We start from the raw sequence: 22903 nt of genomic DNA, 5'->3' as shown, positions 1-22903 counted from the left end.
TATTTTCACTGAAATCATTGATGAGCAACTCTAAAACTGATATGAAAGATAGCTATTTTCAGAAATATTTATATCCCTTGTATAGATAAAGTTATTTTAAGTACTTGTTTGAAATCCATGGATAATGATCAAACTAGGTTGTTTAAAAAAAACTCAAGCTATTGTAAATTAGTTTTAAAATTAGCTACTGGTATTATGTACAGTTATCTTTATTGCATTTTTCCATGTAATTTATCCCTCTAAATAATTCAAAAACAATAGCTTAGAGCTTCAGTTTTTTGACATTTTACTATGTTAACCTAAAAGAACCAAAAATGTTATGAAAATAAAAAGAATCAAATCTGCTATGGATTTAACATACACTTTCAAAATATCTTAGCAAAGGTAATAGTCCCGAGTAATCACATCTAATTGCCAAACTCTGGGTTAGAATTCAGTTTGATTGGCCATACGGAATGACGATTCCAAACTAGGACGTTATTGAAATCTAACGTAGAAATGTGAAATAGTATAAAATTTATAAAAGCCTCTCCATATATAAATAAGTAGGTAATATTTAGTGATACTATAGAAAACAAACATATCCAAAGTGATGGAGAATTATTTTTGAAAGCATTTCAGTTGCTGGACAAGTCTATGAAACTCGCCAGAACTCAATAATCTCATCTGCTCTTTGTTAATACTCCATATTATTTGAGATAACTGGTGATAAAAATATATATAATGTAATATATAATTATATATAGACATAAAATATATGTATTATATATAATCTATAACCTATATAAGAACAAAACAGAAATAAAACATCAAACTAGGGATGAAGTCCTTATGAAGTCAAAAATAAGAATGAAAAAATAGGATGTCCATTTATATGTAGTCTACAAGATCTTACTAAGTCACTGCAATTAAGCAGAGTTTGTTTTGGAGCTTTTTGGTGGCAAAGTGAAAGGGAAAATATAGTTCTAAGGCATTCTGTATCCAAGAGAAGGAACTACACGAGGGTCCCAAGAGAAACACTTAACTCTAAAAGAAATGTTTTTGAAGGGCTTCATTTAACAGCACACATAGTAGATAACATCTCTAAAGCAAACACAGACTATAATTTCTGCCAAACCATTCCTTAATGTTTGCTTATTCATTTCACCTTAATCTGCATAACGAAGTGATGATATTGTAGGGAAGGAGGGTAGGCCAAGGAAACAATACCTACATTTTAAGAATGGAAAAGAGGAGAAGCATAGTTTGTTTTGGTCCCCAGCCAAGTTATTCCATCACTGTTAAAAACATATAATCCTGATTTACTTGAAATGAAATTAGCTTTCACCAGCTAATACCAGATCCTTTAAATTTTCCTCGTAAGGCTCCCTAAAGGTCAAATAATTGTGTGTGCTTGACCTTTGTTTGCATATTTCTGTTAAAATGGTAATCCATATTGTCAGTGCCTTGGAAGCAATTGTTCAAATAATCTCCTTTTGGAGGGGTCCAACCCAAATCTCCCAAACTGAATGTCACTCCTTTATGTAAAAGAAACTTCTTCAAAAGAACAAAGTGAGTGTCTCCAGCGATGCAATTCTAGCAATCCATCTTTCCTTGCCTTTCAGGTATTCAACTTTGATGTGCGCCAGTTGAACTGGTTGGAATACATTGAAAATTATGTTTTAGGAGTTAAGAAGTACTTATTGAAAGAGGATATGGCTGGGGTCCCAGAAGCAAAACAACATTTGAGAAGGTAAGCCTAAACAGTTAAAATTTATTGAGCACTTCCCACATGTATCTGATTTTATACCAGACATGAAATTTGAGCGGGGGAGGGGAGGAATTAACATTTTTCAAAAATTTACTACATTACAGGTCCTTCCTTGAATATTATGCCCTCATAATACACTGCTTCACTTAGACTTCACCATACTCCTATTTTGTTATTTCCCCCCCTTTTTTTCTATCAAAGAGATACATAGTCTCAAAGAAAGTAAATAATCTTTGGGAACACATGGGAAGTACAGGAGCCAGATTTGAACCCAAGTTTTACTTTTCTTTGACCACATCCCATCGTAATGGGAAAGAATACCCAACAAGCAGGAAATCTGACTGTACTGTTTAACATAGGCAACTCACTCAACCGTTCTTCAAGTCCGTAAGCTGCCTCAACTTTCTTTCAGTCATCATTCCATGAGGGACAATGAACTATAGCAGCCTGATATAATTCTGGTAGAAACAAAGGGCTTTTAATACAGTGATTATAAGGATGGAAAAGTAAATTGTACAGAAAGAGGAACCTTAAATAGGCTAAGAACTTTAGAATTTAACTTCTAGTGGACAAGAACAGATAAGATTTGTGATATGGTAATATGATCAAAGTATATTTAAGAAAGATTAGGTTAGGTTTGTAAGACAGGTTAGAGACAGCTATGGGAGAGAGAGAGACTAGTCAGGAATATTATAGAAATCTGATCATTCAGAAGCCATGTTGTGGAAAGAAGAAACAAAAAATAAAAATGTCATAAGGTCATGCCACATACCTGTGAGTACCTAACGAGCCAGAAAATAACACATTTATGGTCCAGAGAGCACAGTTGGGTATCTGCTGCTGTTTTAACTTTGGTTTTGTATGTCTGTTCCCCAGGCTCCGAAATATTCACTACCTCTTTAACACTGCCCTCTTCCTCATCGCCTGGCGCCTTCTCATCGCAAGATCTCAGATTGCTAGGAATGTCTGGTTCTTCATTGTGAGCTTCTGTTACAAATTCCTCTCCTACTTTAGGGCATCCAGCACGCTGAAAGTCTAAGAACATTCAGCAATCTCCTTTAATCTGGAATCTCCTGGATACCTCGAAAACAGCAAACTGTGGTTCTCAAGATTAGGAAGTAACAAAGAAAATGCCCAAGCTCATTAACTGTCAATGTCTTGTCATGTATTCATCCCCATTTCTTACTTATATATTGTTTTTGTTTCAGAGAGGGAAAGTCATATTCTAGCCTACAATCATACATATCTTAGGAAAATTTATTTTCAGATTGCCTCCTAACACTCTGTGCCCTTGAACATAAAACACCAAAGTACATCTGTTGATATTTAGCTTTTTTTTTTCTTGAGAGAACTAATTTTGACTAAATGAACATGGAAGAACATATGATAGAAGCTGAAATATGCTAAAGAAAGGGAGTTCTAACCTTAGAACCATTCCAGGAGTACTCAGTAAAAAAGTATAAAATCAAGATAAAGGGGTACCTGGGTGGCTTAGTCAGTTAAATGTCTGACTCTCGATTTCAGTTCAGGTCATGATCTCCTGGTTTGTGGGATCAAGCTCCACACTCAGCTCCACACTGACAGCTTGGAGCCCACTTGAGATTCCCTTCCCCTCTCTTTGCACCTTCTCTGCACGTGCACATAGGCGTGCATCTGCTCTCTCTCACAAAAATAAACATTAAAAAGATCAAGTAGAGGAAGAATGATCTCTGCATCCTCAGAAATACTGTAAAAGAAATAACTGTCCACTGAAATCTCAGCCTACTTTTTTTGTTACTATGGTGACCTGACTGAAAGCTGAGGGAATTAGAAAAGCGGGCTCACATTTAGCATTTCCCTCAATTCTACTTCTGAAATCTAAAAAGCAAAAAGTAAAACAAGAGGTGTAAATAATTATGTATAGAATGAAGGCTCAAGTATATGTGCATGGGGACTAACTATACTTGTGAGAAAAATTAGCTCATATAATTTGAATCTGACAACTGTTATTTCTAAATCTTTTCAATTACCCATTTTCCTGATAACCTTCTCTCAAGAGTTTCCTTCTCTTTCACTGTAGTCACCAAACCCTTTATATTTAAGGTTATTTTGCTCAGGCCTCAGTGACTAATGGGAGGACGATACTAGGTTAGAATCATAAAAATACAGTCCCCAGATCTTTGCCAGTGAGAAAAGGAAAATTCCAAATACAAATGTAAATGCTATTTTTAGTCTTTTTTTGTATAGTGGGAAAATTCCTCCTCTGTGATCACCAGGACTTACTAGTATCTCGATCATCCCAAGTGCACAATGTTAACTGTACAATGTACAGCAGAAGAGGACAGACTTCACTAAGTGACTCTAAGTTTAGAGAATAGCTGTTCTGTTTAAAAATGTTTTATGTATAATACCAATGGATTAATAGTGTTCCCAAATTCTGATATTAGTAATATAATGGTTATCCTAACTTTCCTCATATTTGAGATACCAGTGCATGCTGGATTGCAGCATTTCATGTTAAAAACATGAAATATTATTATATAGTATTTGGGGCCTAAGCAACTAAAATAATCACAACTCCTGGAAAATGACACAAGCATAAAATGGTAATGATGTCAGTTATACTTATGCTTTCTGGAATGAGAAGTCATACTCCGCACATTTGTGTAATTGGAGAGCCCAGGGCTTGAAGGCAGCTTCTGAACACCATAAAGGGCATCTTGGGGGAACTCTTCTGGGCAATGTCTTTTCCAATCCCATCTAAGGTCTGGGAACTTATTTCCAGGGCAGACAACCCAGCTCTGAAACAAAGCACTTGGTGATTTTTAGTTTGAGATGTCTGATACTTCTGAGTTACACTAATTAAGATACAAACTATAGATGGTTATAATAAAAATGAAATCAAGATATAATTTACTGAGATCGGATAAAATAGAATTATTCTAGGAATTTACTATCTATTGATTTTTGTTTCACCAATTCCAAAAATTCCACTGATGAAGTATTCATATTGACTTTTGATTAAATGAAAGTTTGAATCAAAAAAAAGTTTTCCTCTTCTAGTGCTGTATCTTTAACTGCTGACTACTACAGATCTCCTCCCTCCCCTGCGAAAAAGATAGAATCTTCCAAAGAAACTACCAGATGAATATAAATTAACACATAGATACATAATGCTTCACTTTTTTCTGACACCATTAGTAAGGTTACATTTACATGCTGAAGCATGTTTTATCTAGCATTATGACGTGAATAAAGTTGTGATGATTAAGCAGTAAAAATAGGTATCTGTATGAAAGAAAATCTCTAATTATTTCATATCAAGACCAACTGACAATTATTTGAATGCAATGAGAAAGAGCCTTCTACTTTTGGGGAGAAAAGGACAGATGGTAAGTACAAAGAGAAGCTATCTACATTTCAAATCAAGTTTTGGTAATTCCTATATTCTGGACCACAACATACCTGATGATACAGTAATGAATATTTCAGAGTTTAAAACAACCCTCACCTAAAGCAATTAATCCTAGAAAAAGTTTGAGGCAGATGGGCATACATCTTAGAAAAACATTTCTTATAATTTTATACTAACTCAATGCCATCATCTCCAGTTAACATCTCATTCGAATAGCTGATTTAGAATCTCAGAGTACACAGACTGATCTGAGAAGGGACTAATCCCCAGTGTGCTTGAACATAGCAAAGCAGGTCAGCCTACAGTTTCCAAAAACATAAGTAATTTTCAAAATTCAAAGGAATCACATGTAAATTTCTACACGGCTCTTTTCCTAGGAGTGTAAATCTAATCATTATGATCTGGAAACATGAACAACTATCTGTAGTAAAAAGTAATGGTTATTCCATATGCTCACATAGAGGTAAGGAAGAATGCTCACTGCTTACTTTGTAAGAATGTAGTTTTTTAATTTACCAAAAATAAGGGGAGAGGCAAGATGGCAAAGAAGTAGGGAGCTCTGTAATCTTCGCCCGCCTGCGTCTATCAAACTGAGAAGAACTGAAGCGTCAACACTCTGATCTGCAAGAGTGGGAGGAGAATTTACCAAAAATAAAACTAGCAATTGCTGGGTTTACAATGTAACTGGCTTGAGAGGCAGCAGTGAAGTGGAGAGACAGTTATGGCAAAGGACGCTTAATTGAAATGGAATATTAACAGCTAGAAACAGTTCTTCTGATACACAAAAAAATTAGATGTGGCCTTAATCTGAAATACTGATCCTAATCTGGAACTGTGACTAGGTGGGGAAACGTGAGGCTGATCAACTGTATCAATTTTACCTTAAAGAAACTAAAGATAAGTCTAGTATATCTAGCATAAGAAATCATTAAGTTGATTTGCATAACTGCTTAAAAACAGAAATGAACTTTTTTAGTTAGATCAGTTGTCGCTGAAGATCTGCTTCAGAACGTTGCTTTCATCAAGGTATACTTTCCCCACACCTACTCAGTTTTACCTTAAAATTATTACACAAAATAGCATAAGTGAGCTTTGATGTTTGGAAGAGTTTTTAATCTAACTTCTTTGATAAACATCCAATACAATTTGGAGTTGCTAAGACAAAACTAAACGTGTCACCGATTATAATCATAGATTCAATTCTGTTGACAGTTTTATAGACTTGAGTCAACTGCTCAATTTGCATCACTCATTCACTTTTTAATATGAAAATACAAAATAAATTCAGTCTTATACAGTAATTTAGCTCCATCTGGAGCAAAAGCAAATCTAACAGACTGATATTTAAAGGTTGCCATAGTTTTCCTATGAGGAAAAAGAAGCTTAATTATGAGAAACTGAGGCTTATTTGGGGATACATGATTGTAAAAGGACAAAGCAACTGTTTTTATGTTTGTCATTTTATTTAGAATCCAAATGTTCAGGATTAAGACACTCAATGAGTCATGTGTTTTTTTCTTAAAACCAAAAAAGAAAACAAAAAACAAAAACCCCACAAGAAAACAAAAAAAAAATAATGCAGTTTCCTAATTTTAAGATAATGCAAGGTGATTGCATCACTAGAAAATTATCTCAAAAGGAGGGGAACTACAGTAAGGAAATACTTAGATAGTTATCCTGGCATCATACCATAGGTAGTGACCTAATCTGGACGGCGCTATCTACTTTGGCTTGCAGAAGGTTTGCAATGGAGCTCCAAGCAGAAGGGGAGGGACTGATGAAATTTTAAAGGCCCTCTGGCTCAGGCTTAAGTAATTTTTAAACAATCAAAAATAGGCATCTTGAACTCAAGTTCAAGATTCAAAGTCCAAATTTTGAAACAAGTTGCATATAAATTTACCTTCTGGCACTCAAATTACTAACCCAGGACATAAAAAGCCAGGGTGCATAATATATCCCTACTTCTACCATTAAAAAAATTAAATCTTAATCATTCCTTTAAGAACTCCCATCGAGTTTGTATTAAAGATTGCAAACTTTGCTTGCATTAATAAACTTACTATGAAAATGCAGTGCTATCATAAAATGTGAGAGAAATGTGATATTAATCATCTAAATTGAGAATTGGAAGTAATTTTGTAATTCTAAGGTTGAGTTAAGCTTTTCCCAAGAGGTAGTCTGTACTGTATAAATACTGCAGCAGAGAGTTATTCAATTAGATATTTCACTCCTTTTATAGGCCAATGCATACAAAACAGTTTTTAAAAAACCTATTTCATATAAGTTGAAGTCTCAACTTTTAAAATATTTAGCTTGGAATATATAAATATTATGAATACCCTAATAAAATGAAAAAGGAGGGCTGAAGAATAAAGTTGGGCACCCTATTGTAGACGCCCTCCCCAGGCACAAGCCAAAGTCCCAGAACAAGTAGGTCAGTACAGTGTTCTCTGCAATGGAAAAGAGACACATGGTGAGGTCAGAAACTCCTAACAAATCCTAATATGCAGGCAGACTTCATCATTCCTCGTCCAAAAGCCTTGTCAGAATCATACTACTTTGATTGCCAAAAACCCGAATTTGACTCTCTGAGGAATCTTGTGTAGAAACCTTTCTTAACTAGTAAAGTGTAAATCAATGGCAAAGCAGGATTTTGCTTTAACGAAATTCCTTTTATACGTCAGCTTTAATAGGACAGATTAATTACATTGAAATTTTAATATGGTATTTAGAAAACATGGGAACAAATAAAAATCATATATAAGTACCAAAATAATTTTAAAATCCTTTTTAAAAGACACTAAACTGTTAAAATCCTAACTGAAAGAAAATAGTTTTAAATCAATGTTATTTTACCTTTAAAAAAAGAAAACTCTGAAACATGAATGAACTTTCTGGAAAGCAGATTCACAGAACCAAAATTTGGTCTCAAATCGCTAAAATTCTAAGTAAAATTCCTTTTGAGAAATGTTCTATTAGTTCCTACTCTAACTTTAGTGGAAATAGTATCTGAAATAAAAAAGAAATAACAGTGAAGCCTCATTCATTATTTGGAATTTTCTGGAATAAGAAATCTTTCAGAGCATGTTATGTCACCTATGTTAATCAGTTAATGGCTCTTAATGACAAACTGTATACTTTAAGCAATAATGCTTCTGTTATTTTCTGCAGAATGCCATTCAACATAAGCTTTACTTCAAAGCAGTATTTCTCCTCTCCATTGACATTATCTGTCCCAACTATTTTCAAGAAAACATTTTTTTACCTTAAAAAAAAATCTATTTGATTTTTCCAAACTGTAATTTGTGACATCCTGTTTTCTAAAAACCACCACTTTAAATCTAGTCTTTTAGACTTGCCTGGACTTGTTACTTACCTGGAATTTTATTTTCCCATTTCTCTAAATGATTTAAACCATGGGGATTGCTAGGTGATTCTTCTACTATCATTAAATATTACAAAAGGAAAACTTGTTGGCACACATTTCCAAATACAGTGTTTAATGGCACCTGAGTGATAGATCCCTCTCATTATTTTTAATCTTTTATAGTATGGAAATTTAAAATCAATCCTTAAATACTAAGAAAGCTAGAACAACAGAAACGAAACTAATTAACAAAATCCATCCCATTCAGGACACTCTGAATGATGCAAACACTCATAATCCAGTTTTACAGCTTAACGGACACTGTTCAATGATAATCTCTCAGATCTCACATTATCTTGCCTTATTTAAATATTAGCTTTATGTTTCTACTTTAAAGTTACCCTGTTGCCCCTCACCCAAACATGTATAAAATATTCTACTTTTTCTTTTAATACTTTATAAGCTGATAATTTTCATGATCAGTAGTGGACCTTGTTATTACTCACTGCCTGCTTCCTAAGTATATAGAAGGATCAGATTAGAAAATTTAGCATTTTTTAAAAATGTGCTTTCTTTTCCCTGTAGTAGTGCCCACGCTACAATGTGTGAAGGATACCCCCGTTACGGATTATAGCACCTAGGTACCTGCCCCTGGAATATCTGACCTTCATCTTCCATAACCCTGCCTTGAACAGTTAGAAAAAGCCAACAGCCAGAGTTTAAAGAAAAGCAGTTACCTTCCCTCAGACCAAATTACTGGATAAATGGTCTTGTCATTATGGCTTAACATGGATATGGCTATAACATAGGGACCCATCCCTGTGTTCCTTTATTAACAGTGTGACCTGATCACAACTTTTTAAAGTCTAGACTAGGTTTCCGTACGTTTTACATATTTTATTCTGACATATCTTTTAAAAACAAAAGGACGCAAACATTTGCACTCATCAATGCCTTTTTCTTTAGATGTGGTTTGACTTCTTTCCTTCAGGCTCTTTGCCACCAAGAAGCAAGGTCTGATTTCGATACTGCCCATTTGCTATGAAAATATCAGAAGGGGTCATCTTCAAAGCAATACTCCAGTTGGGCTTATTCACTGATTAGCTGCATAATTTCTTTTAGGACATTTGTAACAGACACAACATATATAGTATTTCAGTTTGGGTTTTTCTTTCTTTCTTTCTTTCCTAGGTGTGATTCCCATTTCTCATTCATATTTTCTTTTCTTTGAATATATTGCACAATATTTTATTATTAAAAAAGGTTTTATGTCTCAGGCAAAAAGTTTTTCTCCTTCATTCAGGAGGTGCTAATGTGTATTATTTTCTAAAAGAGGTAAGTGGTTGTCTGTGTGGCCATCCTCAAAGGGGACCTAAGGAGAAAAAAAGACCAAAGCATTAGTTTTAATCCTTACACTATGCCCTAATCACAATGCTTTATTTTGGGCAATTTCCTTCAGAGCACTAAAAGCTACTGTTCAGATTTCACAATGATGCTGTGCCTGAGAGGCAGCACCATTTCTACTATAGCACTTACAGAACTGACGGGTTTGTAGGATCCAAGTCGGAAACGACAGTAAATTATTTCAACTATAAATTTCCCAATTCCATGTAACATGCCTGTAATAAAAAATAAGTTTGTTTTCAGTTAAATTATGGGGTAATGAAATTGTTTCCTAAGTTAATTATTTCCGTAAATTATTACATAAGAATAAAAAACTCAACTAATTATAATGGAATAGATTAAAAAAGGAAACAAAGTTTGCTTTATTCATTTCTATGGTTAAAAATAACAAGGCAGATGAATTTTAAAACAAATGAATTTCCCTTCAAAATCACAAGGCCACACGATTCATGACCTTCACCATGCAGTCTTACAAGGGTGCTTTATACAGCTCACACTCATACCATTTTGAAAAATAACACCAGCACCACAAATTTAAACAAATTTAAATGAAGTAGTGACAAAGTCTTTCATAAGAAAACCTATTCATTCATTTCAGAAACATAGCTCAAAAAAATAATTCAAAGTATATAAACTACATAGATCCATGGAAGACTCAGTGGGGACTGGAGATAAAGAAGGAATGGTTTCCTTTCAGTATCGTGTTTAACTCTCAAATTTTTATGATTATGATTCTAACAGTTATCTGTGAGAGGATTTCATATCTCAGGGGAAAAAAGCGCCAAATCATGAGAACAGCTCGAAAATTTTGGTTGTACATATTGCCTGGTTCAAAGTACCATAAGATGTGATTTTACATATTGTACAGTTAAAAATACACCTTAAATGAAAAAAAATTTACATTCAAGTGTCTACTATTTCTAAGCATTTTCTCATCCAATCCTATAACACACTTGTAAGTTACTTATTATTCTTCCCATTTTTATTGATGAGAAAATTTCAGAAAAGGTAGGTGACCTATACACAAGCCTATCACCAAGTGATAGCAGATGGCAGAACCCAGATTCAATCCTGGGATTCCTAGCTCACTAAATAATCTCCCCAAATCACTGAATGTAGTGAACTTCATTATGTTTAATGCTTAATCAGTATTAATTTTGGAGATGTGGAATTCAATCATAAAGAAAAAATTCTTAAAATATCAAAACATGGGAAGGTATATATTTCTTGCTCCTGCTATGTAAAAGTATCTTAATTTCAGTTTAACACTCTAGAAATTAGACCAAAAAAAAGAATGAATTTTAACCTGTTGTTGAAAAGATTCCTCCGACAATACCACAGAGTCTTACAAAAAACTGCCAGAAAGGCATATGCTCCTCAGTGACGGTTACCATAAGAGAACTGAGATCATATTTCATAAATATCCCAGAGACTCCATGGCTGCCTGCAGCATGGTTAATGACACGTTCCTGAAAGCAAGGGGAGAGACAAGTGACAGAGAAAAATGGGATTCACATCATCGGGTTACTTGCACAGTCAATATGAAGTCCTACAGCCAACTATACAGGAAGGATAGCCAAATCTTTTTATGAATTGTCCTAATAGACTGAGCTCTTCAGAGACAACTGAATTATTCTGTATTCTTTGTGTCGTTAGCTTCTGAAAGAATCAAGAGTAGAGTCATTTTCTCAAAAAAGTCACTTTACATACAAGTGATCTGTACTGAGTTCACGAGCTTACAACTGAATGGCATCTTCTTCATTGATCAAATCCATAGAAACTAAGTTCATATTTTGACATACCTTTTGTGATAATTATTTGCTAAGGATTTACAAAATAATTATATTTGTTTCTTGTCATTGAAATGATCAGATTTAAAAACAAGTAATTTCACTTTTTCTGTTGTTCATTTTATTTAAACCATAGGAGATACAATGCAGGAAGAAAACAGAATGCACTAATTTGAAACATATCAATATTTGAATTACTGGTTCAATTTCTAAAGATAGTTTTATTCTTGAAAGGAAGAGAACTAGAATCATAAACATACCACTTGTGCCACTGTCCAAGAAAATACATTCCATCCTGTTTACACTTGCAAACTAATCTAATAAATGTCTGTTATAGCGTGAAACAATTGTGCTACCAGTGTTTTGTTGACTTTTGCATTAAGCTATAATTAAACTGAAAGCTTTAGGAATACAAATAATGAGGGAAGTTAAAATAATTTTGTGTGAGGCAATACAGACCCCCTCCCATTAAAGCAGAGCCTTACAAGCCACTGATTGAGTTTCCAATAAAGTGACTTCATCTTAAATTTCTGATACGTCACTATCACACCCTAATTATATTGTCATCACCTATATAGGTAGAAGCTCTTTGAAGGATCAGGGGGTTTGTGTCACAAAACACTAATAATGATTCACTCTGGGTTTCAGGACTAATGAAGTCCAGCCCTCCACCTCTTGTTCCCTCATCCCCCACGGAACCAACTCTAGTTCCTCCGCTCAATTTTTAAGTGAATCTCAACTATTTTAGTCACCCTATCAGCACAAACACACTACACAGAGATCAAATGCTCTGAGATTATATATTTTTTCTTTTTAAATTAATTTTGCTGTTTAAAAATGTATCCTGGAGTTAATTTCCTATCAATATAAAGATATCTTTTTCTTTTTTTCTTTTCTTTTTTAATTTTACATCAAAGTTAGTTAGCATATACTGCAACAATGATTTTAGGAGTAGATTCCTTAATGCCCCTTAAACATAAACCCATCCCCCCCCTCCCACTGCCCCTCCAGGAACCCTCTGTTTGTTCTCCATAATTAAGAGTCCCTTATGTTTTTGTCCCCCTCCTTGTTTTTATATTATTTTTGTTTCCCTTCCTTTATGTTCATCTGTTTTGTATCTTAAAAGTCCTCGTATGAGTAAAGTCATACAATCTTTGTCTTTATCGGACTAATTTCACTTAATATAATACCCTCTAGTTCCACCCACATAGTTGTAAAGGCAACATTTCATTCTTTTTGACTGCTGAGTAATGCTCCACTGTAAATATATACCACATCTTCTTTATCCGTTTATCCATGATGGAAATTTGGACTCATTCCATACTTTGGCTATTGTTGATAATGTTGCTATAAACATTGGGGTGCATGTGCCCTTTCAAAACAGCATACCTGTCTGTGTCCCTTGGATAAATACCTAGTAGTGCAATTGCTGGGTCATAGGGGAGTTCTATTTTTAATTTTTTGAGGAACCTCCACACTGTTTTCCAGAGTGGCTACATCAGTTTGCATTCTCACCAGCAGTGCAAGAGATCTTCTTTCTCTGCATCCTTGCCAACATCTGTTGTTGCCTGAGCTGTTAATGTTAGGCATTTTCACGCATGTAAGGTGGTATCTCATTGTGGTTTTGATTTGTATTTCCCTGATGATGAGTGATGTTGAGCATTTTTTCATGTGTTGGTTGGCCATCTGGATGTCTTCTTTGGAGAAGTGTCCTCTGCCCATTTCTTCATTGGATTATTTGTTTTTAGGGTGTTGAGTTTGAGAAGTTATTTATAGATTTTGGATACTCACCTTTTATCTGATATGTTGTTTGTAAATATCCAATCCCATTCCATCAGTTGCCTTTTAGTTTTGCTGACTCTTTCCTTTGCTATGAAGAAGCTTTTTATTTTGATGAGGTCCCAATGGTTCGCTTTTGCTTTTGTTTCCCTTGCCTCCAGAGATGTGCTGAGTAAGAACTTGCAGCAGCCAAGGTCAAAGAGGATTTTGCCTGCTTTTTTCTCGAGGATGTTGATGGCTTCTTGTCTTTCATCTATTTTGAGTTTGTTTTTGTGTATGGTGTAAGAAAGTGGTCCAGGTCATTTTTCTGCATGCCACTGTCCAGTTTTCCCAGCACCACTTGCTACAGAAAACTGTCTTTATTCCATTGGATATCCTTTCCTGTTTTGTCAAAGATTAACTGGCCATATGTTTGTGGGTCTATTTTGAGGTTCTCTATTCTGTTCCCCTGATCTGAGCATCTGTTCTTGTGCCAGTACCATACTGTCTGGATGATTACAGCTTTGTAATACAGCTTGACGTCTGGGATTGTGATGTCTCCAGCTTTGGTTTTCTTTTTCAAGATTGCTTTGGCTATCTGAGGTCTTTTCTGGTTCCATACAAATTTTAGGACTGTTTGTTCTAGCTCTGTGAAGAATGCTGGTGTTATTTTGATAGGGATTGCATTGAATATGTAGATTGCTTTGGGTAGTATTGACACTTTAACAATCTTTGTTCTTCCTATCCAGAAGCATGGGATATTTTTCCATTTTTTTGGTGTCTTCTTCAATTTCTTTCTGTTGCTTCATTATTGGTGTATAGGAATGCAACCAATTTTTGTTCACTGATTTTATATACTGCCACTTTGCTAAATTCCTGGATCCGTTCTAGCAGTTTTTTGATGGAACCCTTTGCGTTTTGATTAAGAAAGGATGCTGTATTTTGTCAAATGCTTTCTCTGCATTTGTTGAAAGGATCATGTGGTTCATGTTCTTTCTTTTATTGATGTGATGAATCACAATGATTATTTTGTGCATATTGAACCAGTCTGGATCCCAAGTATAAATCCCACTTGATCACGATGAATAATTTTTTTAAAGTATTGTTGGATCTGGTTGGCTAATATCTTATTGAGGATTTTTGCATCCATATTCATCAGGGAAATTGGTCTATAGTTCTCATTTTTAGTGGAGTCTTTGTCTGGTTTTGGAATCAAGGTAATGCTGTCTTCATAGAAAGATTATGCAAGTTTTTCTTCCATTTCTATTTTTTGGAACAGCTTCAAGAGAATAAGTGTTAACGCTTCCTTAAATGTTTGGTAGAATTCCCCTGGAAAGCCTTCTGGCCCTGACTCTTGGTTTTGGGGAGATTTTTTTATTACTAATTTAATTTCTTTATTGGTTATGGGTCTGGTCACATTGTCTGTTGCTTCCTATTTCAGTTTTGGTAGGGGTTTTTTTTGTTTTTTTTTTTTAGTTTTGGTAGTTTATATGTTTCTAGGAATGTATCCATTTCTTCCAGATGGCCCATTTAATGGCATATAATTACAATATTCTATTATTGTTTGAATTTCTACTGTGTTGGTTGTGATCTCTCCTCTTTCATTCTTAACTTTATTTATTTGGGTCCCACAGGGTCCATTCCTTTTTCTTTTTGACCAAACTGGCTAGTGGTTTATCAATTTTGTTAATTCTCTCAAAAAACCAGCTTCTGGTTTCATTGATCTGCTCTACTGTTTTTTGGTTTCAATAGCATTGATTTCTGCTCTAATCTTTATTATTTCCTGCCTTCTGCTGGTTTGGGGTTTATTTGCTGGTCTTTTTCTAGCTCTTTGAGGTGTAAGGTTAGGTTTGTATCTGAGACCTTTCTTCCTTCTTTAGGAAGGCCTGGATTGCTATATACATATATAATATATCTGATATATATCGTATATCTTATGACCTCCTTTGCTGCATCCCAGAGGTTTGGGGCTGTGGTGTTTTCATTTTCATTGGCTTCCATCTACTTTCTAATTTCCTCTTTAACTTCTTGGTTAGCCCAGTCATTCTTTATAGTAGGATGTCCTTTAGTCTCCAAGGATTTATCATCTAATTTTTTTCTTGTGGTTGATTTCAAGTTTCATAGCATTGTAGTCTGAAAATATGCACGGTATAATCCCAGTCTTTTTGTACTTGTTGAGGGCTGATTTGTGTCTCAGTATGTGATCTATTCTGGAGAATGTTCAATGTGAACTGGAGAAGAATGTATCTTCTGCTGCTTTAGGATGAAATGTTCTGAATATACGTTAAGTCCATCTGGTCCAGTGTGTCATTCAAAGCCATTGTTTCCTTGTTGATTTTACATTTAGAGAATATGTCCACTGCTCTAAGTGGGGTGTTGAAGTCCCCTACTATTATGGTATTATTATCAATGAGTTTATGTTTGTGATTGATTTATATATTTGGGTGCTATCACATTTGGAGCATAAGAGTTTACAACTGTTAGGTCTTCTTGGTGGATAGACCCCTTAATTATGACATAATGCCTTCTTCATCTGTTACAGTCTTCATTTTAAAGCCTAGATTGTCTGATATAAGTATGGAAACTCCGACTTTCTTTTGTCAACCATTAGTATGATACACGGTTCTCCATCCCCTTACTTTCAATCTGAAGGTGTCTTTAGGTCTCTTGTAAACAGCATATAAATGAAGCTTATTTTCTTATCCATTCTGTTACCCAATGTCTTTTGATTGGATTATTTAGTTAATTGACATTTAGAGTGAGTACTGAAAGATATGAATTTATTGCCATTATGTTTCTTGTAGGGTTGGAATTTCTGGTGGTGTTCTCTGATCCTTTTTAGTCTTTGTTGCTTTTGTTTTGTTTTGTTTTTGTCTTTTCTCCCCTCAGAGAGACCCCCTTAAAATTTCTCACAGGGCTGGTTTTGTGGTCATGGACTCCTTTTAGTTTTGTTTGTTGGGGGAACTTTTAATCTCTCCTATTTTGAATTGACAGCCTACCTGGATAAAGAATTCTTGGCTGCATATTTTTCTGATTCAGCACATTGAATATATCCTGCCACTGCTTTCTGACCTCCTAGGTTTCTGTGGACAGGTCTGCTGCAAACCTGATCTGTCTTCCTTTGTAGGTTAAGGACTTTTATTCCCTTGCTGCTTTCATGATTCTTTCCTTGCCTGAGTATTTTGTGAATTTGACTATGATATGCCTTGTTGATGGTTGGTTTTTGTTGAATCTTATGGGAGTCCTCTGTTGTTGTGTTTTTTAAGTTGCATGTTCCTCCATTGTGAGGATGTACAATGTGTGTTGTTTATAATCTTCTACTATTATAAATAACAATACAATGAATAGCCTCATACACATCACTTTTGTATTTTTTCACTATAACCTTGGATTCAATTTCTAGAAGTGAGATTGCTGGATCAAAAGATAAATGCATATACCATTTTGCAGATATTGCCAAACTCTCTTCCACAGGGACTTGCAGTTTTGCATTCCCATACCAATGTCTATGTGCCTATTTTCCCCAAATCCTTGCTGCTATACAGACTTCCTAATGTTCGGGTGTTGCCAATCTTAGTGAAAAATGTTATCATTCAACCCCTAAAAATACTGATGGGGCACCTGGGTGGCTCAGTCAGTTAAGCGTACATCTCTTGGTTTTGGTCATGATCTCACAGTTTGTGGGATCGAGCCCCATGTTGACTGTTAGCACAGAGCCTACTCTGGATTCTTTTTCCCTCTTTCTCGGTCCCTTCCTCACTAGCACGCACACGCTCACACACATACACACATGTCCACACTCAAAATAAATAAAACTTAAAATGCTTAAAAACACAATATATATCGTATATATATCTTACCTAGTTTCTGTGTACACACACGCACACACTCTCTTCATTCTTCACCCTGAATCATTTGAGAGTCAAACATGACACCTCACCCCTAAAAATCTCAGTATTTAATCTCCTAAGAATAAGGGAAATTCTACAATTACATAACATAGTCATTATAAGCTATAAGAATATGAAAAAGTTCTACATGGAGGAAAGTAAAATTTTTAAAAGCACTTATATTTTGCCTTAGAAATAATCTGGATAATAATATTTAAATATTCAGCATTCTTTAAAAAAACTTTTTTTAAGTTTACTTATTTATTTTGTGTGTGTGTGTGTGTGTGTGTGTGTGTGTGAGAGAGAGAGAGAGAGAGAGAGAGAGAGAGAATCCTTCTCAGTGCAGAGGTCCATACAGAGCTCAAACCCATGAACCCTGAGATTATGACCTGAGCTAAAATCAAGAGTTGAAGGCTTGACTGAGCCACCTAGGTACCCTGATTATTGACCATTCTTTAACACAAAAATTAGAAAACATGAGCCCAGAATAAATATGAAGTCTGTTAAACTAATGCCAAAACTCCATTCCTCATAACACATATTTATAAGCACACTTTCCCTGAGATTGCAGAATGTTTATCCTTTTAATTAGATGAATAAAAAGCACTAAGCAAACCCTCCTAGTCTACTATCTGAGCCAGAGGAGCCATGCATGCTCCAGGGTAAGTACATTAATTAAAAAATAAATAACACAAAATCAGATAATCTGCTGGCAGGTAAGAACTAATTATACCAATACAAGAAAAAAAATCACAAAATTAAGGTATTAAGGATAAAATCAGGGGCACCTAAGTGGCTCAGTCGGTTAAGTGTCCGACTTTGGCTCAGGTCATGATCTCACTATTCATGGGTTTGAGCCCTGCATCGGGCTCTGTGCTAACAGCACTGAGCCTGGAGCCTGCTTCAGATTCTGTGTCTCCCTCTCTCTCTGCCCTTCCCTCCTTTATAGTCTATATCTCTCTCTCTCAAAAATAAATAAAATGTTTTTTAAAAAAGATAAAATCATTAATACCACCATAGTTTAATATTTTGTTTTAGTTAAAGAGAAGACATTCCAGATATTTTAAATCTACTTCTTTTCTTGCTCTATAGCATACTAATATCCATTTCTAATATTTTATTTTATTGGCTTAAAATAAAATGTTAGTTCATTTCAAAACTTCCAAAAATTTTAAATGGAGGAGGGCACCAACTCTAACCTTATTTTGTAAAGGACTATAAAATACAAAAAAAAAAAAAAAAAATCATTTCATCAGTTAGATTCAACTTACCCTTTCTGTCACAGAAAACTGATGGGTGTCTGCTGAAATTTTATATGTATGTAGTTTTGTTGGCACAACTGTAATAAAATATTGGAACATCTGGTTGTCTAGAATAAAAACAAAATGTTTTTTCCCATCAATCCAACAGCAACAATACTACTGCCAAATACATCCTTCTTCTATTATATACACTTAACTTGAAACTTAATGCTACTTATGACAGTGTTTTAACAAAAAAAAAAATTTAAACAATCAATGAGAGTTATATACTCATATTTGGTAAACAAGTTCTCAATAAGAATACAACAGTCACATATACACATTTATTAGTTGTTTAAAAAAATCGGGTGCCTGGGTGGCTCGGTTAGTTAGGGGTCTGCCTCTTACTACTTTCGGGCTCAGGTCATGATCTCACAATATTGAGATCAAGCCCCAAGTGAGGCTCTGTGTTGGGCATGGAGCCTACTTAAGGGTCTCTCTCCCTCAACCTCTGCCCCTCCCCAACTCTCTCTCTCTCCCTTAAAAAAAAAAAAAAGTTAAAAATGAACTACTCATTAGATATCTGTTACAACATCATTATCCTTTTATCAAATATGAAAAAAAGAAGTAACATTTCTTTATAGTACAGAAACTAATGAGAATAAAGTTATAATAGTATAATCACACAAGACATATTTTCAGTTTTTACTAATATCTTAAGATATATAAATAAACCAAATTAACCAGTCTTTGGATACATACAAGGAATGGATACCAAAGGAGGAAGATAAGAACCTACTTCATGGTGGTCTAAGGTTATTGCATAATCAAAAGGATCATATTTATATAGTCTTTAGGCATTTCTAAATTTAATACACATCATCAATAGCAGTGTATTACCAATTATTAATTAACCTTAAACAGGTTAACAGTTCACATAATACAAAACAGGCTAATTTTCTGAGTCTATATTCTAGAAAATTTAAAATTAGATATATCTATCTAGAGTTTCAATTAGATAAGTACTAGGGCCTCATTACATCTGACATGAAAACAGATGCACTTCACATCACATGAAAATAACTGCCTATGGAAACTACAGGAATAAAATACATCAATTTCAAATATATGGTCTGATAAATTTTAACAAATGTCTCTGTCCACCACTTACCATTCAAAAAGTTCCTCCATTGACCCTTTGCAGTCAATACCCTGTATTTCTGACCCTAGGCCAACCACTAATCTACCTTTTGTCATCACAGATTAGTTTTGTCTATTCTAGAATTTCATATGAAAGAAAGTATACATAGTACTTTTGTGTCTATCTTCTTTTGCTCAATGTTAATGAATTTTTATTTCCATCAATCCAATTTCTGTCTCTTATCTCAGTGTAATTCAGAATAGGGGAGGGAAGTGTAAACTGTAGATAGGAGGGAGAGGTTAAGAGTAATGGTGTTTTCAAACACAAATATTAACAGGTTTCTGACAAAATAAAGTAAAACCTGTTTCAACTTTGCTTGTACCACTATAACTTTCAAAACCATGAACAGTGTTTGACTAGTTCCTCTATTATAAATCTCAACATAATATACTAAACATTATTACAGAGAAGATTAGGAAAGAAGAGTGTCAACTCTGTCCACCACCCATACATGGCTTATTAGCTGTGTGTGAGCTTCAGTTTCATCCCTTGATGTAAGAGGAATTGCTTCATCTGTGCTTAGTTTTGAGATGTTTTACAAATAAACTCTATAAATAACAAACTTTGTTGTAAACAGAGGTAATGAGCTGGAAGTGCTAAGAGAAAAAGGTATTTAAGAATTACATGTTAATGAAAAAAGATGAAATTGAGAGCAGTGAGACAATAACCTATGCTATAGACATTGGTGGGATAATTACTTGGGGGAAGAATGAAGGACAAGGAGAGTCCTACAACCTGTGAGGAGTGAAGCACAACGAATAATAACCAAAAGGGTCAACGAAATATGACATGAAAAACGAGAAAGCATGTAAGTTGTGACCAGAGAACTACTACAGACCTATTTGCCAATGTTAATTCAAGGAAAGGCTATAAATTGGTTAGATAATTTAATGGCTAGGTTTGGGGGTGGGGATGGGGTGGAGCAGCCGATACTGTTGAATGAAATTTTGTTGCAAGCCACAAATTGTTCCAAAGGCTGTGGGTCTGTCCAAATTGGTACAGCATTCATGATGTAAGCACTAAGTGATCCCCTCAAAACTTCTGGGGCACATCCAGGGAGTGGTTACCTGACACAACACACTTGTAATGCTGATTTTCTTTTTGAAAAATGAAGCCAATAAAACATATATTAGTAAGAAGCATACACCTGCTTTAAAGCTTTCAGTAACCTACTGATACTCATCTGGTGGCATTTTATAACATAACTCTAAAAATCTCTTAGTCTTTGTGAATTTAGGAACAAGTAAACTCAAAAAGAGCCTTTTAAAAATTAACTTCTTTAGAACTGATTCTGTACAAAAATTCAAATTCATGTTAGCATTCTGAAACCAAGTATTAACCAATGTTTTCAAATGATCATCTCATAACATTTAGTGTATTTCTGTAAATAAACATACACATAAAGATGAGATTATACATTGATAATGCTTGTAATTCTCAGAACATTTCTACTCACACATTTCCAAATTTAGCACACTCAAGTTTCCTTAAGTGAAGCATCTCTATACAAACATAAAATACTCAGGAATGTAAGTCAGGATTCTAAGTAAAACATATATGATGTATCTGACTATAACACAATGCTACACTGACAATAATATTAATAAATCTATTTGAATTAATAAAAAATGAAATCCTTAATCAAGGTTTTGCAAAGGCTAGAATTCCTAGTAGCACAGGAAGCTTTATACATCCTTAAAAGGTCCTAAAAGTGGAGCATGTCACACAGTAGGATTGTTTCAGTAGAGGAAAAGCAAACAAAACCTCCAAGAAACACAAGATAGATTACTTGTTATAAAATTAAGAAAATAATCCATCCATATTTGGATAAGCGAAATTTTAAATGGAATGGAAGATTAAAAAGGTAATAAAAGAGATCTATGCTATAATGTACTACTTCTGACTGTGTTGATAACCAAACTATTCTAGAAAAACTCCAGGTTTCTGTTATTTGTAAAATTCCCCAAAGAGGTTTCTAAAATGATACATAATGCATTTTAGAACTCTGAACCTATACAAAGAAAACATTTCTTCTTATAATGTTGAAACTTTCTTTAGTTCTTATTCCTTCTTTAGTGCTCTATTAGGAGTTATGCACTATTAGCACATTAACCTTTCATATATTTAGAGAGCTTGTAAATTCAACTCTTTTTCCTGCTTACTTGTTACTCTAATTTCTTATTTTGTTCTTATGGTTCATTTTTTAACATTTAAATTTTACCCACTAGTAGGACAAATTCTTACATCCCTTACCACATAAAATTATCAATCCTTGTCTATTTTTACAAAAGGCTAAAGAGAATTATGTTATATATTAAAGATATAAAATATGCTAATGTTAAAGTTATAAAAACAATTCCTACATGCAAATTCCAATAGTAATTATTAAATACTTACGGTCTACAGCAATTTTTTCAGTTCCATCCAAAGGATTAATAATTCCTGGAACAAGCTCTCCAAAAGACAAATGATCTATTCTGTGAGAAAAGTTGTAAGCTAAAAGGAATAAAACAAAAGTATAGAAATTAAATTATTCAAAGCTATATATTACAGATTGGTTTACCTTCCTATCTAATCTCAAATAAAAATATCTCAATCTGCAGATATATTAATATAGTATTTAAACCACATTATTTTGAGAAAATGCATCTAAATATGTAGAACTAAATGTATAATGGTAAGCAAATTCTGATAAAAATGCTGTATCTTAAATTTCATAATTATATACAAATTAACTTTTATGAAATATTACATCTAATCTTGATAACGATAGATAATAATAATGAGTCTTTCCTGGTCCAAATCTTTATATAGTAATAGGACTATATTGTTATAACAAATGGAATGATGTCCATGTAGCCAAATAATGAAACTGATCAGATATATTTTTAATGCACACCATTGCTAAATGTGACAAATGGACTTTTTAGGAAATTTATTACTTGGTTTTGTCCTCTAAAACAGACTTTAAATACTACATTTTATGACAATCATTACACAAAACTTGAATACTTTATATGTATGCATGTGTCCAGGTGTACATTTATATATTGAAATAAACTTCAAATATATTCCCTTCATTATCCATAAAAATTAGCAGAAATGTGT

The 22903-nt window shown here is 34.1% G+C and overlaps 2 protein-coding genes across 4 annotated transcripts in view; one reads left to right on the top strand and one right to left on the bottom strand.

The window, feature by feature from the left end:
• FAR2 (fatty acyl-CoA reductase 2) overlaps nucleotides 1-3075 on the top strand; it is a 42350-nt gene extending 39275 nt beyond the window's left edge. For all 3 annotated transcript variants that reach the window (XM_029954234.1, XM_029954233.1, XM_029954235.1), the window contains 2 exons: nucleotides 1605-1732; nucleotides 2627-3075. In XM_029954234.1, the coding sequence (XP_029810094.1) occupies nucleotides 1605-1732; nucleotides 2627-2789 (291 nt within the window). In that variant the 3' untranslated portion in view covers nucleotides 2790-3075. The remainder of the gene's footprint in view (nucleotides 1-1604; nucleotides 1733-2626) is intronic.
• A 6693-nt stretch (nucleotides 3076-9768) lies between these two features.
• The window catches only part of ERGIC2 (ERGIC and golgi 2), a 44959-nt gene continuing 31824 nt past the window's right edge, over nucleotides 9769-22903 (bottom strand). The window contains exons 10-14 of the mRNA XM_029954412.1: nucleotides 22193-22291; nucleotides 18625-18722; nucleotides 11222-11384; nucleotides 10048-10130; nucleotides 9769-9883 (exon numbers count right to left, since the gene is read on the bottom strand). Coding sequence (XP_029810272.1) covers nucleotides 9821-9883; nucleotides 10048-10130; nucleotides 11222-11384; nucleotides 18625-18722; nucleotides 22193-22291 — 506 coding nt within the window. The 3' untranslated portion in view covers nucleotides 9769-9820. The remainder of the gene's footprint in view (nucleotides 9884-10047; nucleotides 10131-11221; nucleotides 11385-18624; nucleotides 18723-22192; nucleotides 22292-22903) is intronic.

This window comes from Suricata suricatta, chromosome 10 (assembly GCF_006229205.1).
Source record: "Suricata suricatta isolate VVHF042 chromosome 10, meerkat_22Aug2017_6uvM2_HiC, whole genome shotgun sequence".
Classification (NCBI taxonomy): domain Eukaryota; kingdom Metazoa; phylum Chordata; class Mammalia; order Carnivora; family Herpestidae; genus Suricata; species Suricata suricatta.
Note: the sequence above shows the minus strand (reverse complement) of the source record. Positions and strands in the feature narration are given on the sequence as shown.